At 33.7% G+C, this 11,811-nt stretch overlaps 1 protein-coding gene across 2 annotated transcripts; it reads left to right on the top strand.

Annotated features, from left to right (window-relative positions):
* Nucleotides 1–293: 293 nt before the first annotated feature.
* LOC142973702 (uncharacterized) lies at nucleotides 294–6,104 on the top strand. 2 transcript variants are annotated; one of them, XM_076115661.1, is made up of 5 exons: nucleotides 294–571; nucleotides 1,442–1,654; nucleotides 1,725–4,859; nucleotides 4,932–5,188; nucleotides 5,258–6,104. In XM_076115661.1, the coding sequence occupies exons 2-5, from the start codon at nucleotides 1,492–1,494 to the stop codon at nucleotides 5,822–5,824; spliced, it is 4,122 nt and encodes a 1,373-aa protein (XP_075971776.1). In that variant the 5' UTR covers nucleotides 294–571; nucleotides 1,442–1,491; the 3' UTR covers nucleotides 5,825–6,104. The 2 variants fall into 2 exon arrangements, with proteins under 2 accessions (XP_075971776.1, XP_075971777.1); XM_076115662.1 differs by having other exon boundaries at nucleotides 1,446–1,654.
* The last annotated feature ends 5,707 nt before the right edge of the window (nucleotides 6,105–11,811 follow it).

Here is an 11,811-nt window from a genome sequence, read left to right on the forward strand (position 1 = left end):
TTATTAATGAATAACTTATTTATATCCCGTGTATTCGGTGTGATGTACTGTAACAAAGGAAATGCGGTGGCCAGTATTTGCGGAACAATATTTATAAACTTTTGAATATACATACAAAACGTGACGAAGCATCACGAAACTGTACGTCATGACGCTCACGATAAACACTTAGACGATCACGTCACTACAAAAAGCCGGTTGTTCGGTAGCAAAATCCGATTCGTCATAAAAGTATAATAATAGTGGGTCGGGGGTGCCGCAACAACGGCGGTGACCTACCCAGCGCGCGCCGCCGCGGCAGTCTTCTGTCGAGCTTTCTAATGACCCCAGGCGTTCTGTGTTGCGCGTTAAGGCACATTTAAAGCCACTAGAACCGATAAAAACTTAAACGTGATTGAAATTCAGCTTGTTTCACGCGTGGTGAACGTTAGTACGTCGGAGACAGGCGCACTTCGGCCCTCGCCCCTCGCCAGAGGGCCACGACGCGAAAATGGACTCTATGTCCTCCAGGATAACACCGTTTTGTAATTAGCCGCCAGTTGTGTGTCAGCGCAAAGGAAAAGCTTACTGGGTGAGTGTATAAATATTTCATCACAACTTTTATCGTAACTAGTAACTTATTAGAACATTGTGTATTATTGTGAGCAACTTATAATCTTTTTCGTAGCTTCAGTATTTACTTTTGTTTTGTAAATATTGGAATATACCATTTGTTTTTAGTTATATTTGGATAACACAATGTTTACTTTCATCCAATAATATTATTTGTATAAATACAGAAGCAGATAATCTAAGTATTTTCAATTTTCTTTTAGTTTTATTTTTAGATTTAATATTTTTTGTTTGAATAAATTTGGCAAATATATTTTTGTTGGTACATATTTAGCATTATAGCCATTCTTTTGGTATTGAATAATACAAGTTTAAATTATTTTTAGTGCATGTAAATATTAGTATAATAGTTTGAGTGTGTGGTAGCATTCTGTTGCTATAATCTCTATTGACGTTCTTATTGGTAAGCTCTAGTATTAGCCGATACGAGGAATGATCTCAATTTACTGAATAGAACAATATCCACTGAATGTGAGACACAGGCCTGATGTAATTTTGTCTTTGTGTTCTCTCAAGTACTGCATTGTACCCACTATTGTATTGTTAAGGTACATGGATTTCCTCTCTACAGACAATTGTTCCCAATAAGTAAATTCTAAGACATAGTTAAGCAATTGTACATATTAATCATATTACTGCACACACGATGTCTTGCGAGGCTGTTCAAGCGTTCTCATTACAAGTATAAGACATCGGCGTATTAATTACATCGAACATTCACAATGCAATACATAATATTACGTGCTCGTACGTAATTAAGGGTACATTTGTGTTGTTATACGTCATTGTCTTCGATACGGACGTGACCAAAACCGTTCCTTTGTTTCAGGTAGAATAACAAGGAAAGATAAAATGTAAAAAAATCATTATAATGTAACTATGAAAAAAGTTTTATTCTTCAAGACAAGGAAAAATGATCATGACGTTTTGCAAATTATTTCTCTACTACTGGTTCTACCCGCCGTTTTGCGAGCTCAAAATACCTTGGGGTGTCCCGACTTAATAAAAACTAACAAATGCTCGTGTTATACGTTCGAAGACGGTAAGACAGATTCATTGTTTATCACTCGTTTGTTGTACCGGCGTTACATTAATCAGGGATTTATTTTCAGGCTTGTTTCTTGATTGTCAAGATACTGCCTCCAAAGACATAAAAAATGCACTTAAAAGTGTGTCTGACATACATTCACTTTCCGTTTACGACCTCGACGACAACGAAGAAGCTCTGGGACCCCATTTTATACCTCAAGGCGTTTGCATAAAGCATATTCATATGTCAAGAACAAGCATAAAAGACATTGGCGATGATACGTTTATGCCTCTCAGAAAGTGCCTTGAAACGTTAAGCATCGTATCAAGCAAAATCAAAATTATACCCCAGAAAGCGTTATCTGGCTTGCTCAAATTGATATCGATCGATTTCACATCTAATTATATCGAGGACATACCGAGCTACAGTTTTTATGGTCTTCCGCTAATGAAACTCAACATAAAAGGGAATGTCATACGCGATATATCCGAGTCTGCTTTCTCTAGTCTAGAGCTAACTCTGTCGGAGATTGATTTGAGTGAAAACAACCTCACCACATTCCCAATAGAAGCTTTTGCAAAATTAAGGCACCTTCGATCTTTACGACTTGCCTGGAATGAAATGTCTTCTTTCCCCGTAGTCGACAATTCTGATTTAATATCCTTGGAGTACCTAGATTTAAGTTCGAATAATTTTGAATTTATTTCAGAAGACTGCCTTAAATTTTGTCCGTCCCTAACAACATTGTCATTTCATTTTAACTTTATAAACAGTATACATTATAGGGCCTTTTATTCACTAATTAATTTGAAGTCTCTTGATTTAAGTCATAATAGAATTAAAATATTAAACCCCAATATTTTTCAAAACAACCAATATTTAGAGTACGTAGATCTAAGTCACAATCATCTGCACCACATACACGGTTTATTTTGTAATCTACCATCACTCACGGAAGTAATTTTAAGTCATAATAATATTTTGGATGTGCCAATAGACTCTTTTCTTAATTCGAAGAAAATTAATGCAATACATTTAGATAAGAATTGTATAAGCAACATTCATAGTGAGAGCTTTAGTAATCTAGAGAACCTTAGTAAGCTTAGTCTAGAATTTAATTATTTGAATCAAGTGCCACATAATATTTTTATAAGTAATAAGAATATATTAAAAATAAGATTAGACAATAACAACTTTTCAGAATTTAATAATGACACTCTAGGAATCCTTGTAAACTTAAATGAAATTAGATTAAATAACAACAAACTTAAAGTGATAACAAAGCATTATTTTGTAAATTCTATAAAACTAGAAGAAGTATACTTGGACCACAACGAGATTACTTTCATAGAGCCAGGGACGTTTTTAGAAATGACCGGTCTAAAATATCTCAGCCTACATTATAATTACCTCATAGTTTTAAATGACGTTTTACCAAAACTCAGCTCCAAGTTAGTGACACTCCATTTAGAATCCAATTCATTATCTTTAATAGGTAATTTTATGTTACAATCTCAAGAAAAATTGAACTACTTGAGCTTAAAAAACAATCGTCTAAAATTTTTAACAAAGAACACGTTCCGCAATTTAAGTCTTGTTACGAGATTAGAGCTAAATAATAATGATATTTCGGTTATAGAAGATTTCTCATTACAGCACTTAAATTCTGCACGTTATATAGACTTACAGTACAATCTACTGAGCAATATTACTAATTATACATTCTTCGGTTTAAGCGAGATAGAAGATTTAGATATATCACATAATACAATTATGTTTATATTTGACATGGCATTTGATACTTTAAAGAAGCTACGAAGTTTGAATCTCTCATTTAATCCTTTAAAAATATTGCACAAAAATGTATTTCAGCAAGGGTTGCCTCTGAGTACATTATATTTAGACAATTGTGAAGTTCAGCGTATTGATAATGGCACATTTTTAGGATTGAACAATTTAAAAACACTTTCATTAAAAAATAATTCTTTAAAATCTGTAGATTTATTATCTATAAATATACCTGGATTAAAATATTTAACTTTATCGTTCAATGTTCTCGACTATCTCCCTTTAGAAACATTTACTCAACTTCCACTTTTAGAAGTTCTTTACATGGAACATTGCAATATTGAACACATTTTCGAAGGCACATTCAAACATAACAAAAATTTGTTGAGACTGAATTTGGCACAAAATATAATCAGTACTATTCCTTCTATATTGTTTGACATGCATAACTCGGTTTCAGAGTTCAACATTAGCAATAACTTCTTAGATTACGTTCCATACAACACTTTTCAAAATTTCACACAAGTCGAAAGTTTAGATCTTGCAGATAATTTAATACCAAGAGTAGAGCTTAGCGGTTTCGAAAAGTTATCAAGATTAAAGTATTTGATTTTGCGAAAGAATGAAATTAGAGCTTTAACTGCTAGCAAGAAAGTAGAGTTTCAAGATTTGATATTATTCGACATTAGTTACAATAAACTAGACAACCTTCCACTCTTTATATTCGATATATTCCCAAATATACAAAATATTAATATATCGTACAATGATATCGTGCGATTCGATTTTTTATTGACTTATAAGAAGTTCGGCATGTCACTCATTAACATTGATCTGAGCAAAAACCCCGTAGTATCTTGGTCATTCTCTAACAGACTCGATAATAACACGCTCATTGCCAATTTATACGAATTGCATATATGTGCCACTAACATGACCAATGTTGACGATATCACATTTGAATTATTTACGAGTTTACAACATCTTTATCTCAAATTCAATAAAATCCGACGCCTATCTGTAAGTCCCTTTTCCAAGTTATCTTTTTTAGAAAATTTAGATCTGAGCCATAATAGGATTTCCCAACTCAAAACGAGCAATTTCCGTGGGCTAACTAAGTTGAGGACATTATGTTTATCAAATAATAACATCGAATCAATGGAAACCTTCGCCGAAGAGTTGAGTAATCTGAAACTCTTGGATCTTTCTTACAACAAGTTGCAAAATATTCTCAATGAAGATCTCATAAACCTAAAAGAGTTGACGGTGCTATACTTGAGCTACAACAACATTAAATATATATCAGTAACAGCGTTCAGGAATTTGAACAAGATAATACAAATCGATCTAGAACATAACAAACTTCAAACTATACCGATTGAACTATTGACTTCAGTCGAAAACCATATACAGGATATATCTATAAAAGGTCTGTATTTTTCTGTACACTGTAATATGACATTTGTATTCCAGTAAGCCTTCATAAATATTATTTTTACAGATAATGTGATTTTGTGTAGCTGCCAAAAAGACAATGCGTGGGTGTGGATTCAAGATCATCCTAAAATAATAAAGGCAAGCGCCGTCACATGTTTTAATGATGAATATCCACGAGAGAAATGCGATGTTCCGGTTATATCTCAGTTATCTGTAGACAAACATAAGGATAACTCAGTCTCTGTGTCCTGGTTCATAAGAAATCGTACGGCAATCAAAGCCCTGCAGATTTTATACTACGGCGAAGATGGAAATACTGATGTGAGTATTGCTCAAGCAGTTGATTAGATTTAGTGTTTGAACAAGATCTTCAAATGAATTCTTTTTCAGGTAAAGTCAAAATATTTAGAAAAGAGTGACGTTTCTGTTCATATCCGAGATCTAGAACCAAATGTTAATTACGTCGTTTGCGTTATTACCCTATCTGAGGATCCGGTGGACTATGAAGATGAAATCGTAGCGGAAGTCAACAAAACTATCGACGATAGTTCCAATTCTACAGCAAGAATAACTCAAGATGTTGCGGCGGCGATACTTATGCAATCTCCGTCTAGTGAATGCGTTTCGTTCAACACATTTAGAAAACCGTCGATTGTTAAAGTCAAGCAAGCTAAAAAATTTGCAATATCATCAATTTTAAACCGTCGAATGGGCCTAATCGTCGGATGCTCGTTAGGGTTTGTTGTATTCTTCATCATGGTTTCCGTTCTTTTGTATACAAAAATTAAAGAAAGAAAGCGTATAGCCAAGTCCGACCCAGCGTGGTCGGAAATGAACGATTACCACTCAATGGCGAGCAAAGATGATATATTACAAAATTCAACAACAGCTTCTACCGACAACATTTTGTTGGGTATGGCAAAAAGTCGTAAACTTTCGTTAGATCATTTAAAGTAATCCTAGATTATAGACTTAGGTAGGTAGAGTATACCATTGAAATGAACAATAAAATTCTAAATTTGGATTAATTAGTTAAATATTTATAATGTTAATAGATGCTTAAATTTACGACTGTTCGCTTATGATAGCTAGAAACTTAGATGTAGTTCGTAGTGCCTACATAGTAGGACGATTGTAACTTTAACATTTTATTAGTTAGGTAGACTAGTCATAGTAAATCTAAATTATGAAATAAAACTGTTGGCATGGTTATCAGTTATTATGTGGGTTTTATTTTGCATCACGTACTTGGATTGAATTCTGAATAGCCCCCTCTTCTTATAAACTTTAAAAGTGGACAGATATGAATACATGTAAATATCCCTTTCATGCATTCGTAACTTTAGGTATGAGTAAATTAATAAACGTTTCAAGTAGATAATAAAAGGAATTTAGCCGTTTCCCGAGCTCGAGATCTCTCGTTACGAAGTGGAAAATGAGTTAATAAAAGTTCTCGAAAAGCATTTTTTGTGTATTTAAAGAACTTTCTTTCTCTTATAACAGTATCTCGATTATCAAGAGCCATTGAGGGAAACAAAGTCCGCCTTTGAAGTACATTTGAGGACGAAGCCCTTAAAAAATCAAATTAATTTATGTAAGTGACTTTTGTTGAAGTATAAGAATATTTTATTGAGCAAACGTTGTTTACGAAACTCTCTAGAATTCCACGACTCGTTTAGTAGTCTAAATATTTTAAGTCAACACATTTTTTTCAATTTAAACGAAAATTGTGTAAACTGTTCAGCACCAGGTGAACGAAAAAAGAAAACATTTTAGAGGGAACAATACAAATACGGTCTGTGTATAAAGCATCGATACGATTTTCGAAATATTTTTATACATTGAATATGTCTACTAATCTTTTTCAGTGGCTCCGTCTGTTAAACCGTTTCATACGTTTTGAAGGACTACACAACAACCTAGAGACATATATTTCCAGCTTTTATTTAAAGTATGAACACGTCTTTGTCTGAGCTGAAAGCTTTATTGTATGGAATTCATCAACAATGGCGCTAACATGTAACATATGGGCGGAGAGGCTGTTCACACAAAATTTTCTAGTGAATATTTTATTAACACAACTTGCTAAGCTATAAAGTAAAATATATATTTAGTCGAATATTTAAGTCCTTGAAATACTATACGAATTATTCCAGCCTAGGTCAATCACCGTTGAATGAAACTAGAGTAAAATCCATACTAATATTATAAATGCGAAAGTAACTCTGTCTGTCTGTCTGTCTGTTACTCAATCAGGCCTAAACTACTGAACCAATTTATGCTACTTTTTACCCCGGGGAAATGACGCATTCTCAAGGGAAAATTAAGGAAAACGGACGAAGTCGCGAGTAAAAGCTAGTATCTTCATAATATAGTTATAACAGCCTAGCCTTCCTTCCAACTATGTCAAAGTCAGCTTCCAGTCTCACCAGATGCACCTGAATACCAGTTACATACCATATCATTTTACATGGAGTAGCTAGCTATCAGACCTACACAACTTAGTTACTTGCGTTATAAAACTAAAAAACTAAACTTTATAAAACTATAGCTAAAAATCATACGTATGATACGTATATTTTTATATACGTAATTCACAATCGGTTCGTATAAACTTTTGGCAGATATAATATATGACATTTCAATGCGGCTATCGACATCTTAATCCTACACTCCATAAAATTTCTGATAGCAGCCATCTCAGATTCCTCGCATACATTATTTACTCGCAACAACCGCATACGTTGGTTAGTATTTATTCTGAGCTTAGTACAAAAGCACTGTTATCTCGCTCGGAAAATTTCTGTGAATGCTCGACTGAAAATTGTTGACCATGACGTCAGCAATACTGCTACTAACATAGGACTCATGTTTTAGTTCAACACTTGTATTTGTTTACACGTAGAATGGTCTTTATTGAAATATTGTAAATGATAAACTTGTATCTAAAATATTCTTCGTATGACAACGGCCATGATGTATCTTATACGGATTTTGGTAATAATTGTTATACGTGGATGAGTTATGGAAAAGTAATAATCCAATGATAGATAACGCTTCTCTTTAGTAAGTAAACAATGGACCGATATAAATAGCCGTAAGAAAACAGCAACAATTACGTAGTTAACTCAAACGGGGCAAATGAACAACGAATCTATGAACTACTTTAGGAAATAACCATCAGCTAATTCGTACTAGAAACTTACGAACTGGAAAGTTTTATTTTACGTTTGTTTGTTACGGATTACAAAACGGCTAAGCCGACTCTCGGTAACGAGTATCCGAATCTTCAAAGGGTGTTGCATGGAATCCAAATGCGGTCCCATGGGTTACTGAATGCCTTGGTTAATGGTAATCTCTATTTCTTTCTATTAACTCACTCTCCATAGTCCTTTTGTGCTTTTGGCCATGCAAATAGCGACACTCTTTTGATTCTCAAAAAGAGATGACTGTTATAATTTTGCAAGTTTCAAAAGTAAACGTGAAACAAGATACGCTAGTTCTGCTGTGACATTAAAATATTTAGTTTTTGAATCGCATAATTCTCATAATGAGTAACTAGGAAAAAGAACCCAAAAAAGTATTACAAATCGGTCGTTTGTTACATAAAAAAGAATGCGCGAGTAAAACATAGTGTTGTACCTGTACGTCTTATCCGAAATTCTTAATGGCCCCATTCACTCGAGTAGGGTCTTGAAGATATCTTGAAACATATTCGTACATATTGGCAGAGATTTCATCCCTCCGTTTCAAGGCTCGGAGGCCTTGAACTTAAATCTGTATTGAAGGACATTTCTTGACTCAAATTACTACTGCTAATTAGGTACTAGTTTAAGAAATGTACAGAAATAAATCTTACTACTATAATTAACGAGAAAGTTTGTGAGGATTGAAGAAACGTTTGCGATTTTCTTTTTGAGGCATTAACTACAGAATAGATTTTTATAAAACTTTGCAAATAATAAGTTAACATGGGTACTATATAATCTTGAATTTATAGGATAGGTACTTTTTTAAAGAAATCTTTTCACACTTGCAAATTTTAAAGTGAATATATTCGTAAATTTACGATAACTTCATCAAAACAAACATTGGAATCTAAAACGTAATTGTCTATCTATGTTCCAAAATATGGCACAATCAATTTGCAACATAATAATCAGGCCACCCAATAACACGTTATTAACCGAGGTGAATTGTACACGTCACTTATGTGGATTGTTATCCTAATTGTCGTATAAGTGCCCCGGAGAAATGAGCTAATGCATGCTACAATATTGACGGACGTGTCTCTCTGACGTGTCTCGGGGATTGTTTGATATGTACTCTAATTACATAACGGTAAATAATGCAGGGATGGACTTAGTATATTGACGACATTTTGTGTTTGTATTATGTAATATTGATTTTCGCATTAGTGTGTTGATGTTTTAGTTTGGCTGTGTACTTATTTTTTTTTATAAAGTCATAAGTATGAGAGGTTTGTATTTGTGGCCCTTTTGAATTGTTTGTCACTTGGATTTCCCGTAAAGAAAAAAATATAGCTGCACTAACCAAGGCGCTTTGAAAATTTTGAAATAAACATTTGTTAGGACTTACGGAGTATCAAACGTTAAGCTACGTACTTTCACGCGGGCGATTGCCTACTACTATCGATTTTCGACAATTGGCTGGCTATCGAGAGGTTCTGATGGGTGTCAAGAATTTGACATTTGAAATGTACAAAACATGCCTATGGCACTCAATAGAGACGTTGATCAGGTTTCCATTTAAAAAAAATCCATAAGTAGTCGATAGGAGCAGGGAGTCGTCCTTGTGATTGCAATGCTTTAGCAAAATATTCTACCACGTTTAGAAGCTAGGACGATTTTCAAATCTTCACTTTCACTTCGGTAAATGAAACGCAGAATGTTCAGAGCTTTGCAAAGGAAAACATCGTGAAGAAAGCTGAGCATTTACTAGAGCAGCTCTCACATAACCCGGTTCTAAAAATCAGATAAAACTGTGCCATGTGTAGTAGAATCGCTCCTTGATAGGGATTTTAGTATCCGTAAGGGAAGTAAGGGATGTGAACACATAAAACACGAGTTGTAGGTGTGTATTTGCCGAATTGATGACTGACAAGGTTGTCTTTCTTCTTGAGGAAACTTGTAACGGATAACAAGACAGTAATTATTGATAGATTATAAGTTTCAATGTCAAACTTAAGTAGACATTTTACTGCTGTTTATAGTAACACTAGAGGCCGCCCGCGACTTCGTCTGCCTGGAAACCCTTCCCGTGTAAATCTTCAGCTACCTATATACCAAATTTTATCGTAATAGGTTCAGTAGAATTTTCGTGTGTAACAAACATCCATTCATACATACATACATACATACATTCTCACAAACTTACGCATTTAGAATATTAGTAGAATACATATTAACTTTCACCGTGGTTGATTCAACACATTCCATCTATACGACATTTTTTTCATTTATGATTGGACATCGCTTTCACGTCAAAGAGACCTAACCTATTTGAATAAAATTTAACATTGCATTTGACACAGTATTTGGTTTATAGTTAATCCAAATATTGGCACAGAATTTTGATTCCAAAAAGATATAATTTCTATCTAGGCTTTTCTAAATGTAGAGTCCAATTATACGTATTAAAATCTAATCTTTATAATAAAGCGAACTAATGCTAGCTGTTCTAGTTTCGTGTATTGTGTCAACTGTCAAACTAAACTGTTACTGACCTACTTAGTGTAGGTTTCATATTTATGTTACTTGGAACTCTGAGTTTAATAAGAGCTATAATGAATAACTGACTATTTTGAAATAATTCTGATAACGTTAGAAATTATTTAGTTTATACAAAATTTAAAATCACTTTATTTACTGTTTGAGGAGTTTAAATAGAACCAGTTTTCAATCATTTCAGGCTTATAATCATATATTATGATGTATAATGAAGCTCAACACAGAGTAAAGGTAAAGCAAACTTTTAATGATATTTTATTTTGTGTTGCTAATAGCCTAAAATAAATCTTAACGAACGCTACGAGAGGCTTTGGTCAACTCATCCCGCTCGATCTCATCCCGCGGGATGAGTTGTCCTAGTACAATTTTTGAATCGGACAACTCATCCCGCTGATATATTTTACGATTTGTACAGACTTGAAAAAAAGTGGTTCACGCTAATTCTCAGTGTGGCAACCGACTCGCTAATGGACTATTACTCATTATGGCCACTGTCCCTTTTGGCTACTTCTGAATAGAGCTATTTCTTAAAATTCGGAATTGATTACGGAAGTAAGTACTACTACTAAGTCTAGTCAACAAGTTTAAAAAAAAATAACGTTTTATTTCTTAATAAGTGTCCCAACATATATAATAGTCCCCGCGATACAAGAGCAATTCTTAGAGCGGGAGTTGTCCTATCGAATTCCACTCGGGACAAATCTTTGTGTGATGAGCACGACTATTTGTTCTGAGCCTGGATGTCAATGTATCTGTTTAAGTATGTATTTAGAAGTATATAAGTATGTTTATCAGTCATTTGGTTACCATAGTACAAGCTCTGCTTAGTTTGGAATCAAATGACCGTGTGTGAGTCCAATGATATTTATTTATTTATTATTTATTTAAAAAGAATGAAAATGAAATATATCGATAAATAAGTAAGTAATAATATTCATCAGACATTTTTGAATATACAGTTTATAACACAAAAAGAATATTTATTTAACCTCATCTCCTACTGTGATAAACTTAAGACCACATTTATAGCAACACTTTTGTTCACGAATGTACAAATATTTCAAATAATACAGTACATTTTTACCTTTTCTTTAAAGCGGGATGAGTTGACTAAAGAAAAATAATAAAAATATTAATGTGGACTACTTATCCCGCGGGATAAGTTTTAAGTGGGATGAAATGACCAAAGCCTCC

This window comes from Anticarsia gemmatalis, chromosome 6 (genome assembly GCF_050436995.1).
Source record: "Anticarsia gemmatalis isolate Benzon Research Colony breed Stoneville strain chromosome 6, ilAntGemm2 primary, whole genome shotgun sequence".
In the NCBI taxonomy this organism is placed as follows: Eukaryota; Metazoa; Arthropoda; class Insecta; order Lepidoptera; family Erebidae; genus Anticarsia; species Anticarsia gemmatalis.